This window comes from Coturnix japonica, chromosome 6 (assembly GCF_054131305.1).
Source record: "Coturnix japonica strain WE chromosome 6, WE-NBRP24, whole genome shotgun sequence".
NCBI lineage: Eukaryota > Metazoa > Chordata > Aves > Galliformes > Phasianidae > Coturnix > Coturnix japonica.
The window spans coordinates 410,304-436,306 of NC_140668.1; the positions used below are offsets into that span (position 1 = coordinate 410,304).

General features: G+C 50.8%; 1 protein-coding gene across 1 annotated transcript; it reads left to right on the forward strand.

Annotated features, from left to right (window-relative positions):
- The first annotated feature begins 8,893 nt into the window (after positions 1-8,893).
- On the forward strand, positions 8,894-25,573 carry LRRC4B (leucine rich repeat containing 4B). Its single transcript, XM_085551455.1, has 2 exons — positions 8,894-8,971; positions 23,386-25,573. Exon 2 carries the CDS (start codon positions 23,426-23,428, stop codon positions 25,460-25,462), a length of 2,037 nt encoding a protein of 678 aa, XP_085407581.1. The 5' UTR covers positions 8,894-8,971; positions 23,386-23,425; the 3' UTR covers positions 25,463-25,573.
- Positions 25,574-26,003: the final 430 nt, after the last annotated feature.

Genomic DNA, 26,003 nt, shown 5'->3' on the forward strand with positions numbered 1-26,003 from the left:
CTATAGGGCTCCCCCACCCTATAGGGCCCCATTGTGTCTATAGGGCCCCATTGTGTCTATAGGTCCCCCCACCCCATAGGGCCCCATATTTAGGGGTGGTCCCATATTTAAGGGGGGGTCCCATATTAAGGGGGGGTCCCATATTTAAGGGGGGGGTCCCATATTAAGGGTGAGGGTCCCATATTAAGGGTGAGGGTCCCATATTATGGAGGGGTCCCATATTAAGGGTGGGGGTCCCATTTATTTGGGTGGGGGTCCCATATTAAGGGGGGGTCCCATATATGGGGGGGTCACATATTAAGGGGGGGTCCCATATTAAGGGTGGGGGTCCCATATATGGGTGGGGGTCCCATATTAAGGGTGGGGGTCCCATATTTAGGGGGGGTCCCATATTAAGGGGGGGTCCCATATTAAGGGTGGGGGTCCCATATTAAGGGGGGGGGTCCCATATTAAGGGGGGGGTCCCATATTAAGGGGGGTTCCCATATTAAGGGGGGGTCCCATATTTGGGTGGGGGTCCCATATATGGGGGGGGTCCCATATTAAGGGGGGGTCCCATATTAAGGGGGGGTCCCATATATGGGGGGGGTCCCATATTAAGGGTGGGGGTCCCATTTATTTGGGTGGGGGTCCCATATTAAGGGGGGGGTCCCATATTAAGGGGGGGTCCCATATATGGGGGGGGTCCCATATTAAGGGTGGGGGTCCCATATTTGGGTGGGGGTCCCATATTTGGGTGGGGGTCCCATATTAAGGGTGGGGGTCCCATATTTAAGGGGGGGTCCAATATTAAGGGGGGGGTCCCATATTTAAGGGGGGGGTCCCATATTAAGGGTGGGGGTCCCATATTAAGGGTGGGGGTCCCATATTAAGGGGGGGGGTCCCATATTTGGGTGGGGGTCCCATATTAAGGGGGGGGTCCCATATTAAGGGTGGGGGTCCCATATTAAGGGGGGGGGTCCCATATTAAGGGGGGGGGTCCCATATTAAGGGGGGGTCCCCATATTTAAGGGGGGGGTCCCATATATGGGGGGGGTCCCATATTAAGGGTGGGGGTCCCATATTAAGGGGGGGTCCCATATTAAGGGGGGGGTCCCATATTTAGGGGGGGGTCCCATATTAAGGGTGGGGGTCCCATATTTAGGGGGGGGCCCATTTATTTGGGTGGGGGTCCATATATGGGGGGGGTCCCATATTAAGGGGGGGGGTCCCATATTAAGGGGGGGGGTCCCGTATTAAGGGGGGGTCCCATATTAAGGGGGGGGCCCCATATTAAGGGGGGGGTCCCATATTTTGGTGGGGGTCCCATATTAAGGGGTGGGGTCCCGTATTTAGGGGGGGTCCCATATTAAGTGTGGTGGTCCCATATTAAGGGGGGGGTCCCCATATTAAGGGGGAGGTCCCATATTTGGGTGGGGGTCCCATATTAAGGGGGGGGGTCCCATATTAAGGGGGGGGGTCCCATGCAATATAATGGGGAGGGGGTTCAATAATGGAGTGCAATGGGGGGGGGGGGGGTTGTAGGGTTGCAATGCAAAAGGGGGGTGCAATATTGGGGGTTGCAATGGGGGGGTTGCAGGGTTGCAATGATGCAGTGCAACAGGGGGGGGTTGCAAAAGGGGGTTGCAATAATGGGGTGCAATGTTGGGGTGCAATGATGCAATGCAATGGGGGGGTTGCAGGGTTGCAATGATGCAATGCAATGGGGGGGTTGCAATAATGGGGTGCAATGATGCAATGCAATGGGGGGGTGCAATGGGGGGTTGCAGGGTTGCAATGCAAAAGGGGGGTGCGATATTGGGGGTTGCAATGATGCAATGCAATATTGGGTTGCAATGGGGGGGTTGCAATGATGCAATGCAAAAGGGGGTTGCAATATTGGGGGTTGCAATGGGGGTTGCAATGATGCAATGCAATATTGGGTTGCAATGGGAGGGTTTGCAAGGTTGCAATGCAAAGGGGGTTGCAATATTGGGTTGCAATGTTGGGGTTGCAATGATGCAATGCAATGTTGGGGGTTGCAATGGGAGGGGTTGCAAGGTTGCAATGATGCAATGCAATATTGGGTTGCAATGGGGGGGTGCAATAATGGGGTGCAATGGGAGGGTTTGCAAGGTTGCAATGCAAAAGGGGGATGCGATATTGGGGGTTGCAATGATGCAATGCAATATTGGGGGTTGCAATGGGGGGGGTTGCATGGTTGCAATGATGCAATGCAATGGGGAGGGTTGCAAAAGGGGGTGCAATATTAGGTTGCAATGGGAGGGTTTGCAAGGTTGCAATGCAAAAGGGAGGTGCGATATTGGGGGTTGCAATGATGCAATGCAATATTGGGTTGCAATGGGGGGGTTGCAGGGTTGCAATGCAAAAGGGTGCGATGATGCAATGCAATATTGGGGTGCATTGGGGGTGTTTGCAGAGTGGGGGTGCAATGTTGGGTTGCAATGATGCAATGCAAAGTGGGGTGCAATGGGGGGGTCGGGAGAAAGGGGGGGTTGCAATGAAGAGGGTTGCAATAGGAAGGGGTGCAAGGGGAGCAGCAAAAAGGGGTGCAGGAAAGAGGGCTGCAAGGGTGGGTTGCAAAAAGGGGGTGCAATAAGGAGCTTTGCAATGGGGGGAGTTGCAAGGAAGAAGTGTGAAGGAGGATTGCAATAGGAAAGGGTGCAATGGGGGTTGCAAAAAGGGATGCATGAAGGAGAGGAGCAACAGCAGGTTGCAAAACCGTGCTGCAAATGCAGGGTGCATTGAGGGGCTTTGCAATGGGGGGAGTTGCAAGGAAGAGTTGTAAAAGGGGATTGCAATAGGAAAGGGTGCAATGGGGGTTGCAAAAAGAGATGCATGTAAGAGAGGTGCAAAGGGGGGGTTGCAAAAGCATGCTGCAAAACTGGCTGCAGCAAGAAACTTTGCAATGGAGGGGGGTGTGAGGAAGCAGTGCAGTGTGGGATTGCAATAGTAAGGGGTGCAATGGAGGTTGCAAAAAGGGATGCACGAAGGAGAAGATCAACAGTAGGTTGCAAAACCATGTTGCAAATGCAGGGTGCATTGAGGGGCTTTGCAATGGGGGGAGTTGCAATGAAGAGATATAAGGGGGGAATGCAATAGGAAGGGGTGCAAGGAGGGTTGCAAAAGTTGATGCATCTTAGAGGGGTCCAACAGAAGGTTGCAAAGCAGTGATGGAGAAGTGGGGTGCAGGCATGCTCTTTGCAATGGGGGGAGTTGCATGGGTGAGGTGGAACACAAGATTGCAATAGGAAGGGGTGCAAGGAGGGTTGTAAGGGGGATACACAAAGGAGGGGAACAAGGGGGGGTTGCAAAGTGGTGCTGCAAAAGCAGGGTGTACTGAGGGGTTTTGCAATGGGAGAGGTTGCAAGGATGAGATGCAACATGGGATTGCAATAGGAAGGGGTGCAAAGGGGGCTGCAAAAATGGATGCATCTTAGAGGGGTCCTTGTGAGGGTTGCAAAACCGTGATGCAAATACAGAATAAAGTGAGGGGTTTTGCAGTGGGAGAGGTTGCAAGGATGAGATGCAACATGGGATTGCAATAGGAAGGGGTGCAAGAGTGGGTGCAAAAATGGATGCATCTTAGAGGGGTCCTTGTGAGGGTTGCAAAACCATGATGCAAAAGTGGGGTGCGATGAGGAGTTTTGCAGTGGGAGAGGTTGCAAGGATGAGATGCAACGTGGGATTGCAATAGGAAGGGGTGCAAAGGGGGCTGCAAAAATGGATGTATCTTAGAGGGGACCGTGTGAAGGTTGCAAAACCGTGATGCAAATGCAGAGTGCAGTGAAAGGCTTTGCAATGGGAGAGGTTGCAAGGATGAGATGCAACAGGGGATTGCAATAGAAAGTGGTGCAAAAGGGGCTGCAAAAATGGATGCATCTTAGAGGGGACAGTGTGAGGGTTGCAAAACTGTGATGCAAATGCAAATGCAGTGAGGGGCTTTGCAATGGGAGAGGTTGCAAGGATGAGATGGAACATGGGATTGCAATAGGAAAGGGTGCAAAAGGGGCTGCAAAAATGGATGCATCTTAGAGGGGACCGTGTGAAGGTTGCAAAACTGTGATGCAAATGCAAATGCAGTGAGGGGCTTTGCAATGGGAGAGGTTGCAAGGATGAGATGCAACAGGGGATTGCAATAGAAAGTGGTGCAAAAGGGGCTGCAAAAATGGATGCATCTTAGAGGGGACAGTGTGAGGGTTGCAAAACCATGATGCAAATGCAGAATGCAGTGAGGGGCTTTGCAATGGGAGAGGTTGCAAGGATGAGATGCAATGGGGGATTGCAATAGGAAAGGGTGCAAGAATGGGTGCAAAAATGGATGCATATTAGAGGGGTCCTTGTGAGGGTTGCAAAACCATGATGCAAAAGTGGGGTGCAATGAGGAGTTTTGCAGTGGGAGAGGTTGCAAGGATGAGATGGAACATGGGATTGCAATAGGAAGGGGTGCAAAGGGGGCTGCAAAAATGGATGCATCTTAGAGGGGTCCTTGTGAAGGTTGCAAAACTGTGATGCAAATGCAGAATGCAGTGAGGGGCTTTGCAATGGGAGAGGTTGCAAGGATGAGATGCAACGGGGGATTGCAATAGGAAGGGGTGCAAAAGGGGCTGCAAAAATGGATGCATCTTAGAGGGGTCGTTGTGAAGGTTGCAAAACTGTGATGCAAATGCAGAATGCAGTGAGGGGCTTTGCAATGGGAGAGGTTGCAAGGATGAGATGCAACATGGGATTGCAATAGGAAGGGGTACAAAGGGGGCTGCTAAAATGGATGCATCTTAGAGGGGACAGTGTGAGGGTTGCAAAACCGTGATGCAAATGCAGAATGCAGTGAGGGGTTTTGCAGTGGGAGAGGTTGAAAGGATGAGATGCAACGGGGGATTGCAATAGGAAAGGGTGCAAGAGTGGGTGCAAAAATGGATGCATCTTAGTGGGGTCCTTGTGAGGGTTGCAAAACCATGATACAAAAGCAGAGTGCACTGTGGGGCTTTGCAGTGGGTGTTGTTACAACAAAGTGATGCAACGTGGGATTGCAATAGGAAGGGATGCAAGGAGCAGTGCAAAAATGGATGCAACTTAGGGAGGTCTATGAGAGGGTTGCAAAAGTGCTGCAAATGCAGGGTGCGGTGACAGGGTCTGCAGTGGGAGAGGTTGCAAGGATGAGATGCAAGGAGGGATTGCAATAGGAAAGGGTGCAAAGGGGGCTGCAAAAATGGATGCATCTTAGAGGAGACCATGTGGGGGTTGCAAAGCTGTGATGCAAAAGTGGGGTGCAATGAGGGGTTTTGCAATGGGAGAGGATGCAACAAAGTGATGCAAGGGGTGCAAGGAGGGGTGCAAAGATGGATGCATCTTAGAGGGGTGCAAAGGGGGGTTGCAGAACTGGGTTGCAAATGTGGGGTGCAGTGAGGGGCTTTGCAATAGGGCCGATTGCAAGGAGAAAAGTCAAGATTGCCATAGGAAGGTGTGCAAGGAGTGGTGCAGAAATGGATGCATCTTAGAGAGGTGCAATGGGGAGTTGCAAAACCAGGTTGCAAATGTGGGGTGCAATGAGATTCTTTGCAATAGGTCTGAATGCAAGGAGAGATGCAACATGAGATTGCAATGGGAAGGGGTGATCGGAGGTGTGCAAAAATGGATGCATCTTAGAGGGGTGCAATGAGAGGATGTAGAACCGGGTAGCAAACATGGGGTGCAAGGAAGGGCTTTGCAATAGAGCAGGTTAAAGTGATGTGGTGCAAGACGAGATTGCAATAGGAAGGCGTGCAACAAGGGGTGCAAAAATGGATGCATCTTAGAGGGGTGCATCGGGGGGTTGCAAATACGGGTTGCAAACATGGGGTGCAAAGAGGGGCTTTGCAATAGGGCTGATTACAAGGGGAAATGAAAGACGAGATTGCAATGGGACGGTGTGCAAGGAGGGCTGCAAAAGGGGATGCATCTTAGAGGGGTGTAAAGGGGGTTTGCAAAACTGGGTTGCAAACGCGGGGTGCAAAGATGGGCTTTGCAATGCGGGGAGTTGCATGGTAGAGATGTAAGGAAGGATTGCAATAGGAAAGGCTGCAAGAAGGGGTGCAGAAATGCATGCATCTTTGAGGGGTGCATCATGGGGTTGCAGAACTGGGTTGCATATGCGAGGTGCAAAGAGGGGCTTTGCAATAAGGCCGATTGTATGGGGAAAATGCAAGATGAGATTGCAATAGGAAAGGCTGCAAGGAGGGGTGCAAACATGGATGCATCTTAGAGGGGTACAAAGGGGGGTTGCAGAACCATGTTGCAAACGTGGGTTGCTAAGAGGGACTTTGCAATAGAGCAGGTTGCAGTGATGTGGTACAAGACGAGATTGCAATAGGAAGGGGTGGAAGGAAGGATGCAGAAACGGATGCATCTTAGAGAGGTGCATCGGGGGTTTGCAGAACCGGGTTGCAAACGCGGGGTGCAACGAGGGGCTTTGCAATAGGGCTGAATGCAAGGAGAAAAGCAAGACAAGATTGCAATGGGAAGGGGTGCAATGAGGGGTGCAAAAACGGATGCATCTTGGAGGGATGCATCAGGGGTTTGCAAAACCGGGTTGCAAACGCGGGGTGCATTGAGGGGCTTTGCAATAGGGCTGAATGCAAGGAGAAAAGCAAGACAAGATTGCAATGGGAAGACGTGATCGGAGGGGTGCAAAGATGGATGCATCTCGGAGGGATGCATCGGGGGTTTGCAAAACCGGTTTGCAAACGCGGGATGCATTGAGGGGCTTTGCAATAGGGCTGAATGCAAGGAGAAAAGCAAGACAAGATTGCAATGGGAAGGGGTGATCGGAGGGGTGCAAAGATGGATGCATCTCGGAGGGATGCATCGGGGGTTTGCAGAACCGGGTTGCAAACGCAGGGTGCATTGAGGGGCTTTGCAATAGGACCGATTGCTATGGGAAATACACGATGAGATTGCAATGGGAAGGGGTGCAATGAGGAGTGCAATAACGGATGCATCTTGAAGGGATGCATCGGGGGTTTGCAAAACCGGGTTGCAAACGCGGGGTGCACTGAGATTCTTTGCAATAGGGATGCTGGCAAAGAGCAAAGCAAGACGAGATTGCAATAGGAAGGGGTGCAAGGAGGGGTGCAAAAACGGATGCATCTTGAAGGGATGCATCGGGGGTTTGCAAAACCGGTTTGCAAACGCGGGGTGCAACGAGGGGCTTTGCAATAGAGCAGGTTGCAGTGATGTGGTGCAAGCCGAGATTGCAATAGGAAGGGGTGGAAGGAAGGATGCAGAAACGGATGCATCTTCGAGAGGTGCAACGGGGGTTTGCAAAACCGGGTTGCAAACGCGGGGTGCACCGAGGGGCTTTGCAATAGAGCAGGTTTCAGTGATGTGGTTCAAGACGAGATTGCAATAGGAAAGGGTGGAAGGAAGGATGCAGAAACGGATGCATCTTCGAGAGGTGCAACGGGGGTTTGCAAAACCGGGTTGCAAACGCGGGGTGCACCGAGGGGCTTTGCAATAGGGCCGATTGCTAGGGGAAATACACGATGAGATTGCAATGGGAAGGGGTGCAAGGAGGGGTGCAAAAATGGATGCATCTTAGAGGGGTACAAAGGGGGGTTGCAGAACCATGTTGCAAACGTGGGTTGCTAAGAGGGGCTTTGCAATAGAGCAGGTTTCAGTGATGTGGTTCAAGACGAGATTGCAATAGGAAGGGGTGCAGTGAGGGGTGCAAAGATGGATGCATCTTAGAGAGGTGCATCGGGGGTTTGCAAAACCGGTTTGCAAACGCGGGGTGCATCGAGGGGCTTTGCAATAGGGCTGAATGCAAGGAGCAAAGCAAGACAAGATTGCAATAGGAAGGGGTGCAATGAGGGGTGCAAAAATGGATGCATCTTAGAGGGGTACAAAGGGGGGTTGCAGAACCATGTTGCAAACGTGGGTTGCTAAGAGGGGTTTTGCAATAGAGCAGGTTTCAGTGATGTGGTACAAGACGAGATTGCAATAGGAAAGGGTGGAAGGAAGGATGCAGAAACGGATGCATCTTAGAGAGGTGCAACGGGGGTTTGCAAAACCGGGTTGCAAACGCGGGGTGCACTGAGATTCTTTGCAATAGGGATGTTGGCAAGGAGCAAAGCAAGACAAGATTGCAATGGGAAGGGGTGCAGTGAGGGGTACAAAGATGGATGCATCTTAGAGAGGTGCATCGGGGGTTTGCAAAACCGGGTTGCAAACGCGGGGTGCACCGAGGGGCTTTGCAATAGGGCCGATTGCTATGGGAAATACACGATGAGATTGCAATGGGAAGGGGTGCAAGGAGGAGTGCAAAAACGGATGCATCTCGAAGGGATGCAACGGGGGTTTGCAAAACCGGTTTGCAAACGCGGGGTGCACCGAGGGGCTTTGCAATAGGGCCGATTGCTATGGGAAATACACGATGAGATTGCAATGGGAAGGGGTGCAGTGAGGAGTGCAAAAATGGATGCATCTTGAAGGGATGCATCGGGGGGTTGCAAAACCGGGTTGCAAACGCGGGGTGCACCGAGGGGCTTTGCAATAGGAGCGATTGCTATGGGAAATACACGATGAGATTGCAATGGGAAGGGGTGCAAGGAGGGGTGCAAAGATGGATGCATCTCGGAGGGATGCAACGGCGGTTTGCAAAACCGGTTTGCAAACGCGGGTTGCATTGAGGGGCTTTGCAATTTGGGGGGGGGGGGGTGGTCTGCGCAGAAAGGAAGTGATGCAAAGCCTCGTGCAATCCGGAGGGCTGCAGGGAAGGGTGGGGGGGGGGGGGGCGGAGAATAAGGGGGGGGGGGGGGGGGCGGTGCATTCGGGGCCGCAGCATCGAAACGGAGTTGGATAAAGGGGGGGGGGGGGGGGGGGCACAGGAAGGGGAAGGGGGGGGGGACAGGAAGGGGAAGGGGGGGGGGGAGGAAGAGGAGGAGGAGGAGGAGGAGGAGGAGGAGGAGGAGGAGGAAGGCGGCGAGGCCGAAGGGTGCGTTGATGTGATGGGGGAGGGGGGGGGAGATATAAAGGGGGGGGGGGTTGCACACGAGGGTGTAAAGGGGTTTAATGGGGGGAGGGGGTTGTTAATGGATGGGGGGGGGTTTAATGGATGGGGGGGGGTTTAATGGAGATATAAGGGGGGGGGGTTTGCACACGAGGGTGTAAAGGGGTTTAATGGGGGGGGGGGGTTGTTGATGGGGGGGGTTTAATGGGGGGGAGGGGGGGAGATATAAAGGGGGGGGGGCTTGCACACGAGGGTGTAAAGGGGTTTTAATGGGGGGGGGGATTTAATGGGGGGGGGGTTTAATGGATGGGGGGGGGTTTAATGGAGATATAAGGGAGGGGGGGGGTTTGCACACGAGGGTGTAAAGGGGTTTAATGGGGGGGGGGGTTTAATGGATGGGGGGGTTTAATGGATGGGGGAGGGGGGGAGATATAAGGGGGGGGGTTTGCACGCGAGGGTGTAAAGGGGTTTAATGGGGGGGGGGGTTGTTAATGGATGGGGGGGGTTTAATGGATGGGGGGGGTTTAATGGAGATATAAGGGGGGGGGGGGTTTGCACACGAGGGTGTAAAGGGGTTTAATGGGGGGGGGGTTTAATGGGGGGGGGGGTTGTTAATGGAGGGGGGGGGGTTTAATGGAGATATAAGGGAGGGGGGGGCTTGCACACGAGGGTGTAAAGGGGTTTAATGGGGGGGGGGGGGTTAATGGATGGGGGGGGGTTTAATGGAGATATAAGGGGGGGGGGCTTGCACACGAGGGTGTAAAGGGGTTTAATGGGGGGGGGGTGTTTAATGGGGGGGGGTTTAATGGATGGGGGGGGTTTAATGGAGATATAAGGGAGGGGGGGGGCTTGCACACGAGGGTGTAAAGGGGTTTAATGGGGGGGGGGTTTAATGGATGGGGGGGGTTTAATGGATGGGGGGGGGTTTAATGGAGATATAAGGGAGGGGGGGGGCTTGCACACGAGGGTGTAAAGGGGTTTAATGGGGGGGGGGTTGTTAATGGAGGGGGGGGGTTTAATGGGGGGGGTTTAATGGAGGGGGGTGGGGGGGAGGATGAGGGGGAGGCCGCGATGGTGGGGGAGGGGGGGGTGGAGGAGGGGGGTGTTGCACACGAGTGTGAATAAAGGGGGGTTTGATGGGGGGATGAATGAAGGGGGAGTGTTGCACACGAGTGTGAATAGAGGGGGGTCGTGTGTATTGGGGGGGTTTAATGGGGGGATGAATAAGGGAGGGGGGTTTAATGGGGGTGAATGAAGGGGGGTGTTGCACACGAGTGTGTATAGAGATGGGGGGTTTAATGGGGTGAATGAAGGGGGTGTTGCACACGAGTGTGTATAGAGGGGGGCGTGTGTATAGAGGGTTAATGGGATGAATGAAGGGGGTTGTTGCACACGAGTGTGTGTAGGGATGGGGGAGGTTTTAATGGGGGGATGAATGGGGGGGTGTTGCACACGAGTGTGTATAGAGTGGGGGTTTAATGGGGGTGAATGGGGGGGTGTTGCACACGTGTGTGTATAGAGGGGGGCGTGTGACTAGAGTGGGGGTTAATGGGGGTGTTGCACACGCATGTGCATGGGGGGGTTAATAGGATGAATGAAGGGGGGGTGTTCCACACGAGTGTGTAAAGGGGGGGGTCGTGTGTATTGGGGGGGTTTAATGGGGGGATGAATGAAAGGGGGGTGTTGCACACGAGTGTGTATAGAGATGGGGGGGTTTAATGGGGGTGAATAGGGGGGGGGGTGTTGCACACGAGTGTGAATAAAGAGGGGGGGTTTAATGGGGAGTTGAATTGGGGGTGTTGCACACGCGTGTGTATAGAGATGTGAGGGTCTAACGGGTTATTGCACACGAGTGTGGATAGAGGGGGTCGTGTGTATAGAGGGGGGTTTAATGAGGGGTGTTGCACACGCGTGTGCATAGAGGGGGGGGGTTTAATGGGGGGTGTTGCACACGTGTGTGAATAGAGGGGGAAGTGTGTATTGGGGGTGTTTAATAGGGGGGTGAAGGAGGGGAGTGTCGCACACGCGTGTGCATAGAGATGGGGGGGTTTAATGGGGGGGTATTGGACACATGGTTGCAGGGAAGGATGGGGGGGGGTCAAAGGGTGAGTGTGCAAATGGGTGTGCAATGGGGGAGTCTGCAATGAGGGGTGGGTGTGCAATAAGGAGGGGGTGTGTAATGAGGGGGAGTGTATTTGCACATGGGGGTGCAATGGGGGGACGTTGCACACGTGGGGTGGAAGGATAGGGTGGTTGGGGGGTGCGTGTGCAAATGGGTGTGCAGTGAGGGGTGGGTGTGCAATGGGGGGGTGTAGATGGATGTGCAATGGGGGTGTGTGCAATGGGGGTGTGTGTGCAGATGGGTGTGTAATGGGTGTGCAATGGGGGTACGTGTGCAATGAGGGGTGGGTGTGTGCAATGGGGGTGGGTGTGCAATGAGGGGGGTGTATTTGCACATGGAGGTGCAATGGGGGGACGTTGCACACGTGGTGGTGTGGAAGGATGGGGTGGTTGGGGTGTGCGTGTGCAAATGGGTGTGCAATGAGGGGTGGGTGTGCAATGGGGGGGTTGTATATGGATGTGCAATGGGGGTGTGTGCAATGGGGTTGTATATGGATGTGCAATGAGGGTTATGTGTGCAGATGGGTGTGTAATGGGTGTGCAATGGGGGTACATGTGCAATGAGGGGTGGGTGTGTGCAATGGGGGTGGGTGTGCAATGAGGGGTGGTGTATTTGCACATGGGGGTGCAATGGGGGGACATTGCACACGGGTGGTTGGGGAGTGCGTGTGCAAATGGGTGTGCAATGAGGGGGGTGTGCAATGGGGGGGGTGTGCAATTAGGGGTGTGTTTGCACATGGGGTTGTGCAATGGGGGGGTGTGCAATGGAGGGGTGTGCAATGGGGTGTGTGTGCAATGGGGGGTTGGGTGTGCAATGAGAGGTGTTTGTGCAATGGGAGGTGTGTGCAATGAGGGGTGTGTGTTTGCACGTGGTTGTGAGCAAATGTGGGGATGATCGAGTGTGAGTGTGCATGGGTGTGCAACGGGGTTTGCACAAGCGTGTTGCACTTGTGTGTGTGCAAATGGGTGTGCAATTAGGGGTGTGTTTGCACATGCGGTTGTGCAATGGGGGGCTGTGCAATGGAGGGGTGTGCAATGGGGTGTGTGTGCAATGAGGGGTGGCTGTGCAGATGGGTGTGCAATTAGGGGTGTGTGCAATGGGGGTGGGTGTGCAATTAGAGGTGTTTGTGCAATGGGGGTGGGTGTGCAATGAGGGGTGTGTGTTTGCACGTGGCTGTGAGCAAAGGTGGGGATGATCGAGTGTGAGTGTGCATGGGTGTGCAACGGGGTTTACACAAGCGTGTTGCACTTGTGTGTGTGTCCATGAGTGTGCAATGAGGGGGGGGTTGCACGTGTGGGTCTGTGTGTGCCCATGGGTGTGTGCAAAGGTGGGGATGCACAAGTGCGAGCGTGCACGGGTGTGCAATGTCCATGAGTGTGCAAGGGGGGTGTGTTGGTGCACGTGGTTGTGTGTAAGGGTGGGGGTGCACAAGTGTGTGAGTGTGCATTGGGGCTGTTGTGTAAGTGAGTGTGCAAATGGGTGAGGATGCACGAGTGTGCAAAGGTGTGCAATGTGATGTTGCACACGTGGGGTTTATACTTGTGTGCAAATATGGGGATGAATGAAGGGGGTGTTGCACACGCGTGTGAATAGAAGGGGGTTTAATGGGGGTGTTGCACACGCGTGTGAATAGAAGGGGAGTTTAATGGGGGTGTTGCACACGCGTGTGAATAGAAGGGGGGTTAATGGGGGTGTTGCACACGCGTGTGAATAGAAGGGGGGTTTAATGGGGGTGTTGCACACGCGTGTGAATAGAAGGGGGTTTAATGGGGGTGTTGCACACGCGTGTGAATAGAAGGGGAGTTTAATGGGGGTGTTGCACACGCGTGTGAATAGAAGGGGGATTAATGGGGGTGTTGCACACGCGTGTGAATAGAAGGGGGGTTTAATGGCGGTGTTGCACACGCGTGTGAATAGAGGGGGGGTTTAATGGGGTGTTGCACACGCGTGTGAATAGAAGGAGGGGTTTAATGGGGTGTTGCACACGCATGTGAATAAAAGGGGGGTTTAATGGGTGCGTTGCACACGCGTGTGAATAGAAGGGGGGTTTAATGGAGGTGCTGCACACGCGTGTGGATAGAAGGGGGGGTTAATGGGGGTATTGCACACGCGTGTGAATAGAAGGGGGTTTAATGGGGGTGTTGCACACGCGTGTGAATAGAAGGGGGGTATAATGGGGATGTTGCACACGCGTGTGAATAGAAGGGGGGTTTAATGGGGATGTTTCACACGCGTGTGAATAGAAGGGGGGTTTAATGGGGGTGTTGCACACGCGTGTGAATAGAAGGGGGGTTTAATGGAGGTGTTGCACACGCGTGTGAATAGAAGGGGGGTTTAATGGGGGTGTTGCACACGCGTGTGAATAGAAGGGGGCTTTAATGGGGGTGTTGCACACGCGTGTGAATAGAAGGGGGGTTTAATGGGGGTGTTGCACACGCGTGTGAATAGAAGGGGGGTTTAATGGGGGTGTTGCACACGCATGTGAATAGAAGGGGGGTTTAATGGGGGTGTTGCACACACGTGTGAATAGAAGGGGAGTTTAATGGGGGTGTTGCACACACGTGTGAATAGAAGGGGGGGTTAATGGGGGTGTTGCACACGCGTGTGAATAGAAGGGGGGTTTAATGGGGGTGTTGCACACGTGTGTGAATAGAAGGGGGGTTTAATGGGGGTGTTGCACACGCATGTGAATAGAAGGGGGGCTTAATGGGGGTGTTGCACACGCGTGTGAATAGAAGGGGAGTTTAATGGGGTGTTGCACACGCGTGTGAATAGAAGGGGGAGTTAATGGGGGTGTTGCACACGCATGTGAATAGAAGGGGGGTTACACCGTTGCACACGTGTGGATGGACATGGGGATGCATGAGTGTGAGCGTGCATGGGTGTGCAATGGGAGGTTGCACACGTGCTTGCATGCAAGGATGGGGATGGTGTGCAATGGGGTGGTTTGCACGAGGATGTTGCACTCGTGTGTGTAGGTGCTTGCACACTTGGTGTGTTGGTGCACAGGATTTAGTTTAAGAGCGGGGATGCATGAGTGAGTGTGCACGGGTGTGCAATGGAGGGTTGTGCAAGTGGTTGTGTGCAGGGGTGAGTGTGCATAAGTGTGCATAAGTGTGAAAGGGAGAGTGTGCATGATTGTGCAATGGGGGTGTTTGTGCACAAGTGATTGTGTGTATTGGTGAGTGTGCATGAGTGTGCAATGGGGTGGGCGTGCAAAAGTACTTGTGTGCATTGTGGTGTATTCCTTATTGCCCGTGGGTGTGCAATGGGGGGTTGCACACTTTGTGTGTGTGCATCTGGGTGTGCAACGGTGGGATTTGCACACGTGGCTGTGGGCACGATTGCGTGTGTGTCCCCATGGGTGTGCAATGAAGGTGTTGCTCACAAGTGTGTGCACGAGGCTGCTTGTTGGGATAGGGGTGAGTGTGAACATTGGTGTGCAGTGGGGGTTTGCACACGTGGTTGTGCACAAGGCAGCATTGCACTAGTGTGTGAGTGTGCATGAGTGTGCAAAGGAGGGGTTGCAGACATGGTTGTGCACGAGAGTGTTGCACTTGTGTGTGAGTGTGCATGGGTGTGCAATGGGGGTTTTGCTTGCATGCTCGTGTTGCACTTGTGTGTACATGCACGAGTGTGCAAGGATGGGAGTTTGCACACGAGTGTGTGCATGAGTGTGGTATGGTGTAAAGCACAAGTGTGTAAGCAGATGGGTGTGCATTCCTGTGGCCTTGCACACTTGTGCCTATTGGGAGTGCAAGGACGAGGATGCACACGCTTGTGTTCATGGGTGTGCAAAACTAGGTGTGGATGTGCAAGGAATGGGTGTGCAAAAGAAAAGGGTGTTGCTCATTTGTGCGTCAGTGAGTGTGCAAAGGGGTCTTGGGATTAAATGTGAGTGTGCATAAGTGTGCAAAGGGGCTTCTTTGTGCATCTGAGTGTGCAAAAGACCATTGAGCATGCTTGAAGAGTTGCCTTGCACACGTGGGTTTGCTCAGCTCTGTGTACAGCAAGACTGTGTTTGCACGAGGAAGTGTGCAAGAAGGCTTTGCACAAGCGCGTGCATTGCACGTGGGTGTGTTAAGGGCTGACCTGGCACTGGTGTCTTCATGCACATAGGTGTGCAACAGGATACGGTTGCACGCTTGTGCAAGAACATGGGTGTGTACGCGAACCCCTCATAGTTTTGCACGTGTGACATTTGCACGTGGATGTTGGTTTTGCACTGATGTTTAGCACGTGGTTGTGGGTAATTGTGCACACATTTGCACACTCATGAGTGTGCAAGACATTGCTTTAATGCACATGGAGTTGTGCAATGATGGAGTTGCGTGGTGCACTTGCATGTGATCAAGGTGGAGTTCGCACATGCGCGTGCAAGGGGAAGTGGTGCATGTGTGCAACAAGGGAATGTACAAAGTGATGTTTGCACGTGGGTGTGCAAAGGGACGGGGTTGCATGCATGGATGTGGTTGCACGTGGCTCCTGTTGTGTCTATGTGAGTGTGCAAACATATGCAAGCACATGCATGTGAGTGTGCAAGGTGCTTCTTCCTCGTGCACATGTTCTTTTGCACACTGCTGCATGCAAGGTTTGCACACTAGAGTGTACAAGTGTGCAAGGCTTTATTTGCACACTCTGTTCTGTTGCACACTTGTGCAGGTCTATGGGTGTGTGAGCATAGATGGAGGTACTTGCATGCGGATGCTGGTGTTTCCACACTCATTTGCACATGTATGGGTGTGTTGCAGTGTGCAAGAAGGAATTTGCACGTGGGTGTGCGAATGCATGCAAATGAGGGTGTGAGTGTGAGCAAAGGTGGGTTTGCATATGTGTGCATGGGAGAGAGATTGCACGTGGGTGTGTGCAAAGAGCTGCTTGCACGTGGATGCTTTGTGAGTGTGAGTGTGCAAAGCAGTTTGCACGTGCATGAGTGTGCACATGGGAGTGCAAAGGGGGGAGGCTGCACTTGTGTGTGCATGGGTGTGCACGGATGCTGTGTGCAAGTGTGCAAGTGCAAGGCTATACGTGAGTGTGCAAGGGGTGTTTGCACGTGGCTGTGAGGCTTTGCACACGTGTGTGTTGCAAGAGTGTGCAAGCACAAGACTAGGTGAGTGTGCAAGGGGGTGTTTGCACGTGGCTGTGAGGCTTTGCACACGTGTGTGTTGCAAGCGTGTGCAAGCACAAGACTAGGTGAGTGTACAAGGGGGTGTTTGCATGTGGATGTGAGGTGCAAGCACGAGACTATGCGAGTGTGCAAGGGGGTGTTTGCACGTGGCTGTGAGGCTTTTGCACACTTGTGTGTGTTGCAAGAGTGTGCAAGCACAAGGCTAGGTGAGCGTGCAAAGGTGTGTTTGCATGTGGATGTGAGGTTGTGCAAGCACGAGACTATGCGAGTGTGCAAGGGGGTGTTTGCACGTGGCTGTGAGGCTTTTGCACACTTGTGTGTGTTGCAAGAGTGTGCAAGCACAAGACTAGGTGAGTGTGCAAGGGGGTGTTTGCATGTGGGTATGAGGTATTGCACACTTAGTGTGTGTGTGATTGCAGATGGATGTTTGCAAGTGTGCAAGAGGCATTGCACGTGGGTGTGGTGCTTTGCACGAGGGTGAGTGTGCACATATAGATGGATCCGTGTGTGTGTGTATATGGGTGTGAATGACCACAAGTGTGCAAGGGTGTGTTTGCACAACTGTCAGCTTAACGGTGCAGGGTTTGCACACGTGTGAGTGCACACGAGGTATTTGCAGTGCAAGGTTTGCACACGCGTTGGTGCAAGGGCAGGTTGGCTTTAGCTACGGGCGTGCAAAGGGGTCAGTGCAGGAGATATTTGCACATGGGTGTGCAAAGGGGTTGTTGCGTTGCACAGGGGTTGCTGCGTGTGCATGGATGTGCATTAGTGCACAGCTTGAGTGTGCAAGGTGGGGGTGTTGCAGTGTGCGTTGCACGCTCAGGGTGGTGTGCAAAGGGAAGGGTGTGTGCAAACAGCAGTCGGGTTGCACAGCATTGCAAAGAGCAAACAGGTTGCATTGCATTGCAAGGAGTAAATGCGTTGCATTGCAGTTTGCAAATGAGTTGCATTGCATTGCAAAGAGCAAACAGGTTGCATTGCATTGCAAGGAGTAAATGTGTTGCAATGCAGTTTGCAAATGGGTTGCATTGCATCACATTGCATTGCAAACAACAAATGAGTTGCATTGCATTGCAAACAATAAGTGAGTTGTATTGCACTGCAAATAACAAATGAGTTTTATTGCACTACAAGGAGTAAATGTGTTGCATTGCAGATTGCAAATGGGTTGCATTGCACTGCAAGTGATAAGCGAGTTGCATTGCAAACAGTAAATGAGTTGCATTGCATTGCAAACAGCAAACAGGTTGCATTGCATTGCAAGGAGTAAATGTGTTGCATTGCAGTTTGCAAGTGGGTTGCATTGCATTGCATTGCAAACAATAAGTGAGTTTCATTGCATTGCAAACAATAAGTGAATTGCATTGCAGATTGCAAACAGATCGCATCGCATTGCAAACAATAAGTGAGTTGTATTGCATTGCCAGAAGCAAATATGTTGCATTGCAGACTGCAAACAGATTGCATTGCAAACAATAAGTGAGTTGTATTGCATTGCAAATAACAAATGAGTTTCATTGCACTACAAGGAGTAAATGTGTTGCATTGCAGATTGCAAATGGGTTGCATTGCATTGCAAGTGATAAGCGAGTTGCATTCCAATGCAAACAATAAATGAGTTTGCATTGCAGATTGCAAATGGGTTGTGTTGTATTGCAAACAGCAGACAGGTTGCATTGCATTGCAAACAGCAAGTGAGTTGCATCGCAGATTGCAAATGGGTTACATTGCATAGCAGAGGACAAGTTGCATTACATTGCAGAGAACAGACAAGTTGCATTGCATTGCAAAGAGCAAACAGGTTGCATTGCATTGCAAGGAGTAAATGTGTTGCATTGCAGTTTGCAAGTGGGTTTCATTGCATTGCATTGCATTGCATTGCAAACAACAAATGAGTTGCATTGCATTGCAAACAATAAGTGAGTTGCATTGCATTGCCAGAAGCAAATATGTTGCATTGCAGACTGCAAACAGATTGTATTGCAAGCAATAAGTGAGTTGTATTGCATTGCAAATAACAAATGAGTTTCATTGCACTACAAGGAGTAAATGTGTTGCATTGCAGATTGCAAATGGGTTGCATTGCAGATTGCAAATGGGTTGCATTGCATTGCAAGTGATAAGTCAGTTGCATTGCAAACAGTAAATGAGTTGCATTGCATTGCAAACAGCAAACATGTTGCATTGCATTGCAAGGAGTAAATGGGTTGCATTGCAGTTTGCAAATGGGTTGCATTGCATTGCATTGCAAACAAGAAATGAGTTGCATTGAACAGCAAGGAGTAAATGTGTTGCAGATTTGCAAATGGGTTGCATTGCATTGCAAGTGATAAGCGAGTTGCATTGCAAACAAAAGAGTTGCATAGCAAACAAAAGAGTTGCATAGCATTGCAAACAGCAAACAGGTTGCATTGCATTGCAAGGAGTAAATGTGTTGCATTGCAGTTTGCAAGTGGGTTGCATTGCATTGCACTGCATTGCAAACAATAAGTGAGTTTCATTGCATTGCAAACAATAAGTGAGTTGTATTGCATTGCAAATAACAAATGAGTTTCATTGCACTACAAGGAGTCAATGTGTTGCAGATTGCAAATGTGTTGCATTGCATTGCAAGCAATAAGTGAGTTGCATTCCAATGCAAACAATAAATGAGCTTGCATTGCAGATTGCAAATGGGTTGTGTTGTATTGCAAACAGCAGACAGGTTGCGTTGCATTGCAAACAGCAAGTGAGTTGCATCGCAGATTGCAAACAGATTGTGTTGCATTGCAAGCTATAAGTGAGCTGCATTGCAGATTGCAAATGGGTTACATTGCATAGCAGAGGACAAGTTGCATTACATTGCAGAGAACAGACAAGTTGCATTGCATTGCAAAGAGCAAACAGGTTGCATTGCATTGCAAGGAGTAAATGTGTTGCATTGCAGTTTGCAAGTGGGTTGCATTGCATTGCATTGCATTGCAAACAATAAGTGAGTTTCATTGCATTGCAAACAATAAGTGAATTGCATTGCAGATTACAAACAGATTGCATTGCATTGCAAACAACAAATGAATTGCATTGCATTGCAAACAATAAGTGAGTTGTATTGCATTGCCAGAAGCAAATATGTTGCATTGCAGACTGCAAACAGATTGTGTTGCAAGCAATAAGTGAGTTGTATTGCATTGCAAATAACAAATGAGTTTGCATTGCAGATTGCAAATGGGTTGTGTTGTATTGCAAAGAGCAGACAGGTTGCATTGCATTGCAAACAGCAAGTGAGTTGCATTGCAGATTGCAAACAGATTGTGTTGCATTGCAAGCTATAAGTGAGCTGCATTGCAGATTGCAAATGGGTTACATTGCATAGCAGAGAACAGACAAGTTGCATTGCATTGCAAAGAGCAAACAGGTTGCATTGCATTGCAAGGAGTAAATGTGTTGCATTGCAGATTGCAAATGGGTTGCATAGCATTGCATTGCAAACAATAAATGAGTTGCATTACATTGCAAAGAGCAAACAGGTTGCATTGCAAGGAGTAAATGTGTTGCATTGTAGTTTGCAAATGGGTTTCATTGCATTGCAAGCTATAAATGAATTGCATTGCATTGCCAGAAGTAAACGAGTTGTGTTGCAGATTGCAAACAGATTGTGTTGCATTGCGGGGAGTGAATACATTGCATTGCAGGTTGCAAATGGGTTGCATTACATTGCAAGCAACAAGTGGGTTGCATTGCATTGCAAGAAGCGAATATGTTGCATTGCAGATTGCAAACAAATCGCATTGCATTGCAAGCTATAAATGAGTTGCATTGCATTGCAAGCAATAAGCGAGTTGCATTGCATTGCCAGAAGCAAATACGTTGCATCACAGATTGCAAACAGATTGCATTGCATTCCAAGCACCAAATGTGTTACATTGCAGACTGCAGTTTGCATTGCACTGCAAACAATGAACTGTATTGCAGATAGCAAATGGATTGCATTGCATTGCAAGCACCAAAGACGTTGTATTGCAGATTGAAAGTGGATTGCATTGAATTGCAAAGAGCAAAAAGGTTGTATTATATATTGCAAATGGATTGCATTGCATTGCAAGCAATAAATGAGTTGCATTGCATTGTGATCAATAAATGAGTTGCACTGTAGATTGCAAACTGATTGAATTGCATTGCAAACAACATACAAGTTGCATTGCAAACAATAAATGAGTTGCATTGCAGATTGCAAATGGATTGCATTGCATTGCAAGCAATGGATGAGTTGCACAGCAGACTGCAAACAGATTGCATTGTGTTGCAAGCACCAAACACGTTGCAGTGCAATTACTGAATGCATGGCACTGCTTTGCAAACACTGAGCACATTGCATTGCATTCCAGATACTGAAGAGATTGCTTTGCATTACAAACGTTGCATTGCAAACACTGGATGCATTGCATTGCATTGCAAACACTGAACACATTGCATTGCATTGCGTTGCATTGCATTGCAAACAACAAACACACTGCAATGCAAACACTGGTTGCATTGCATTGCATTGCATTGCAGATATGGAACACACTGCATTGCATTGCCAACACCGAGCACATTGCACTGCAGTGCAGGTATAGAACAGATTGCATTGCATTGCAAACACTGAGCACATTGCAATGCATTGCACATACAGAGCATGTTGCGTTGCACAGTGCAGTTGCATTGCAAATACTGAACGTGTTGTGTTGCAAATGCTGAACAGATTGCATTGCACTGTAAATCCTGCCTGGATTGCATTGCACTGCAAACAACAACCAGCTTGCAATGGAAGCCTGGCCTGCATTGCATTGCATTGCATTGCATTGCAAACACCAAGCAGCTTGCAATGCAAACCCCGCCTGCATTGCATTGCAATACAATCACCAAACAGGTTGCAATGCAAACACCAAAGAACTTGCAATGCAAACCCCACCTGCACTGTATTACAATGCAACCCCCCACCATCTTGCAATGCAAACCCCACACACATTGCAAACAACTTGCAATGCAAACACCAACTACATTGCAATGCAAACCATACCTGCATTGCATTGCAATGCAACCCCCCAATATCTTGCAATGCAAACCCCACACACATTGCAAACAACTTGCAATGCAAACACCATCTACATTGCAATGCAAAACATACCTGCATTGCACTACAATGCAAACCCCCACCATCTTGCAATGCAAACCCCACCTGCATTGCATTGCAATACAAACACCCAACATCTTGCAATGCAAACACTGACTACATTGTAATGCAAACACCCAGCAGCTTGCAATGCAATCACCAAAGACCTTGCAATGCAAACCCCCAATACATTGCAATGCAAGCACCAAGCAACTTGCAATGCACACCCCCAATATATTGCAATGCAATCACCAAACAGCTTGCAATGCAAACACCCAACATCTTGCAATGCAAACCCCACCTGCATTGCACTACAATGCAACCCCCCAACATCTTGCAATGCAAACACTGACTGCACTGCAATGCAAACCCCGCACACGTTGCATTGCAATGCAAACACCAAACATGTTGCAATGCAAACCCCCAACATCTTGCAATGCAAACACCAAGCAACTTGCAATGCAAACCCCCAATACATTGCAATGCAAACCCCCAACATATTGCAATGCAAACCCCCAATACATTGCAATGCAAACCCCCAATACATTGCAATGCAAACCCCCAATATATTGCAATGCAAACCCCCAATACATTGCAATGCAAACCCCCAATATCTTGCAATGCAAACACCAACTACATTGCAGTGCAAACACCAACTATATTGCAATGCAAACCCCCAATATATTGCAATGCAAAGCCCACCTGCATTGCATCACAATGCAACCCCCCAACATCTTGCAATGCAAACACTGATTACATTGTAATGCAATCACCAAACAGCTTGCAATGCAAACACCAAAGACCTTGCAATGCAAACCCCCAATACATTGCAATGCAACCCCCCAATATATTGCAATGCAAACCCCACCTGCATTGCATTGCAATGCAGCCACCCAACATCTTGCAATGCAAACACTGACTGCACTGCAATGCAAACCCCACACACATTGCATTGCAATGCAAACACCAAACATGTTGCAATGCAAACCCCCAATACATTGCAATGCAAACACCAAGCAACTTGCAATGCAAACCCACAATACATTGCAATGCAAACCCCCAATACATTGCAATGCAAACCCCCAACATCTTGCAATGCAAACCCCACCTGCATTGCACTACAATGCAACCCCCCAACATCTTGCAATGCAAACACTGACTACATTGCAATGCAATCACCAAACAGCTTGCAATGCAATCACCAAACAGCTTGCAATGCAAACACCAAAGACCTTGCAATGCAAACACCAAGCAACTTGCAATGCAAACACCAACTACATTGCATTGCAATCACCAAACAGCTTGCAATGCAAACCCCCAATACATTGCAATGCAAACACCAAACATGTTGCAATGCACACCCCCAATACATTGCAATGCAAACCCCAAATACATTGCAATGCAAACCCCCAACATATTGCAATGCAAACCCCCAGCATCTTGCAATGCAAACCCCCAATATATTGCAATGCAAACCCCCAACATCTTGCAATGCAAACCCCCAATACATTGCAATGCAAACCCCAAATAACTTGCAATGCAAACCCCACCTGCATTGCATTACAATGCAACCCCCCAATATCTTGCAATGCAAACACTGACTACATTGCAATGCAATCACCAAACAGCTTGCAATGCAAGCACCAAGCAACTTGCAATGCAAACCCCCAATACATTGCAATGCAAACCCCCAATACATTGCAATGCAAACCCCAACATATTGCAATGCAAACCCCCAATATATTGCAATGCAAACACCAAGCAACTTGCAATGTACACCCCCAACATCTTGCAATGCAAACCCCCAATACATTGCAATGCAAACCCCCAATATCTTGCAATGCAAACCCCACCTGCCTTGCATTACAATGCAACCCCCCAATATCTTGCAATGCAAACCCCCAATACATTGCAATGCAAACCCCCAATATCTTGCAATGCAAACCCCACCCGCATTGCATCACAATGCAACCAACCCCCTCCCCTATTTCTAACCCATCTCTCCCTTCTTCTTGCAGCACCACGGGGCCCCCTGAACGCAAAGGATGCCCTTTGGCCATGCCCCCTCCCCCCCTTAGGATGCCGCCGCCCCTCCCCCCTCTGCTGCCTCCTCCTCTTCCTCTCCTTTTGCTGCTGCTGTTGCTCCCTAAGCCGGATCTTTGTGCATCCCCCCCTCCGAGCTGCCCGTCCGCTTGCACTTGCAGCAACCAAGCCAGCAGAGTTATATGCACCAGGAGACAATTGCAAGAGGTTCCCAGCAGCATCTCGGTCAACACCCGTTATTTAAACCTCCAAGAAAACCACATCCAAGTCATCCGAACCGATACCTTCAAGCATTTAAGGCACTTGGAGATCCTCCAGTTGAGTAGGAATCTATTGAGGCAAGTGGAAGTCGGGGCCTTTAACGGCCTCCCCAACCTCAATACGTTGGAGTTGTTCGATAACAGATTGACCACGGTTCCTACTCAAGCTTTCGAGTATCTATCGAAGCTAAGGGAGCTTTGGTTGAGGAATAACCCCATTGAGAGCATCCCTTCGTACGCCTTCAACCGGGTGCCTTCGTTGAGGAGGTTGGATTTGGGCGAGCTCAAGAGGTTGGAATATATCTCGGAAGCGGCTTTCGAAGGGCTGGTTAATTTAAGGTATCTCAATTTAGGGATGTGTAACTTAAAGGAGATCCCGAATTTAACGGCCTTGGTGAGGTTGGAAGAGCTGGAGCTGTCTGGGAATAGGTTGGGTAGAGTAAGACCCGGTTCATTCCAAGGCTTGAGTAGCTTAAGGAAGCTCTGGTTGATGCACGCCCGCGTGGCCGCCGTCGAACGTAACGCATTCGATGACCTCAAAGCATTAGAAGAGCTGAATTTAGCCCATAACGAGCTGGGCTCGTTACCCCACGACCTCTTCGCCCCATTGCATCGCTTGGAGAGGGTCCACCTCCATCATAACCCGTGGAGATGCGACTGCGACGTCTTATGGTTGGCCTGGTGGTTGAGAGAGACGGTGCCCAGTAATACCAGTTGTTGTGCCCGTTGTCACGCCCCGCCTGCGTTAAGGGGGAGGTATTTAGGGGAATTAGAACCGGGTCATTTCACTTGTTACGCCCCCGTCATAGTGGAACCACCGGCGGATCTCAACGTCACCGAAGGGATGGCGGCCGAACTCAAGTGTCGGACGGGGACGGCCATGACGTCGGTCAATTGGTTGACTCCTAATGGGACATTGATGACCCACGGTTCTTATAGGGTCCGGATCTCGGTCTTACACGACGGGACCCTCAACTTTACCAACGTCACCGTGCAAGACACGGGTCAATATACTTGTATGGTCACCAATGCAGCTGGGAACACAACGGCATCAGCTACGCTCAACGTATCGGCTGTAGACGCCGCCGCCGCCGCCGCCGCCGCAGCGGCCGCCGCTACCGGATACACCTATTTCACCACCGTCACCGTAGAGACCACGGATGGAGGAGGAGGAGGGCAAGGAGGGGGTGAGGATCCGGCCCTTCAAACAGCCCCGTTACCTACTTTAGGTTGGGATGCTTTGCCTGCTGGCGCATCTACGGCAGCTCCGGCCACTCGGGCGACTGGGAAGCCTTATACGGTGGCCATTACGGCAGCGGCGGCTGGCGGAAGCGGAGTGATGGGGGGTGGGTTGCAAGACTTGGATGACGTCTTGAAGACCACCAAGATCATCATCGGCTGCTTCGTGGCCATCACTTTCATGGCGGCCGTCATGTTGGTGGCGTTCTATAAGCTGAGGAAGCAACACCAGAGGCACAAGCATCGCGGAGGGGCCGCGAGAGCGGTGGAGATCGTTAACGTGGAGGACGAATTGGCTGGTGGGGGTGGGGGGGGAGGTGGGGGTGGGGGTGGTGGGGGCGGGGGGGGTGGCGGGGGTCCGATAGGGGACAGTCGTTTAGCGTTGCCGGCGTTGGAAAGGGATCATTTGGATCGTTACGCGGCCTTCGCGGCTCATTACGGGAACAGCGGGGCCGCTTTGGGTTGCGGGAAGAACCCGCTGCTCAATTCGGTGCACGAACCGCTGCTCTTCAAGAGCCCGTCCAAGGAGAACGTGCAAGAAACCCAGATCTAAAAAGGGGACCCTCTCGGATGATGATGATGATGATGATGATGAACCCACCCCCCTCCCCCCTTCTACACTTGAACCCGCCTCCGAGGGATAAACGTGACCGTCCTCCTCCTCCTCCTCCCCCCTTCTTATTTCGACCACCTCCCCAACCAACATCGTCTCTTCGGGGATCTTCAACGTTCCCAGTTGGGGTTGGATGGATTTGGATTTGGATGGATTGGATTGGACGGCGTTGGGATGGCCTGGATGGATATGGACAATGGGGTCAATGGGGTGGGATGGACAACGATGGGGTGTCGTGGATGGACAATGATGTTGGGATGGGATGGACAATGTTGGGATGGGATGGACAGTGTTGGGATGGACAGTGTTGGGATGGGGTGGGATGGGGTTGGATGGACAATGATGGGGTGGGATGGGATGGGATGGATGGACAACGTTGGGATGGGGTGGGGTGCGATGGGATGAGATGGATGGACAACGTTGGGATGGGGTGGATGGACAACAGTGGGATGGGATGGGGTGGGATGGGATGGATGGACAA

Coding starts and splice junctions, on each gene's coding strand:
- LRRC4B (XM_085551455.1), top strand. CDS start 23,426: ATGCCCCCTCCCCCCCTTAGGATGCCGCCGCCCCTCCCCCCTCTGCTG.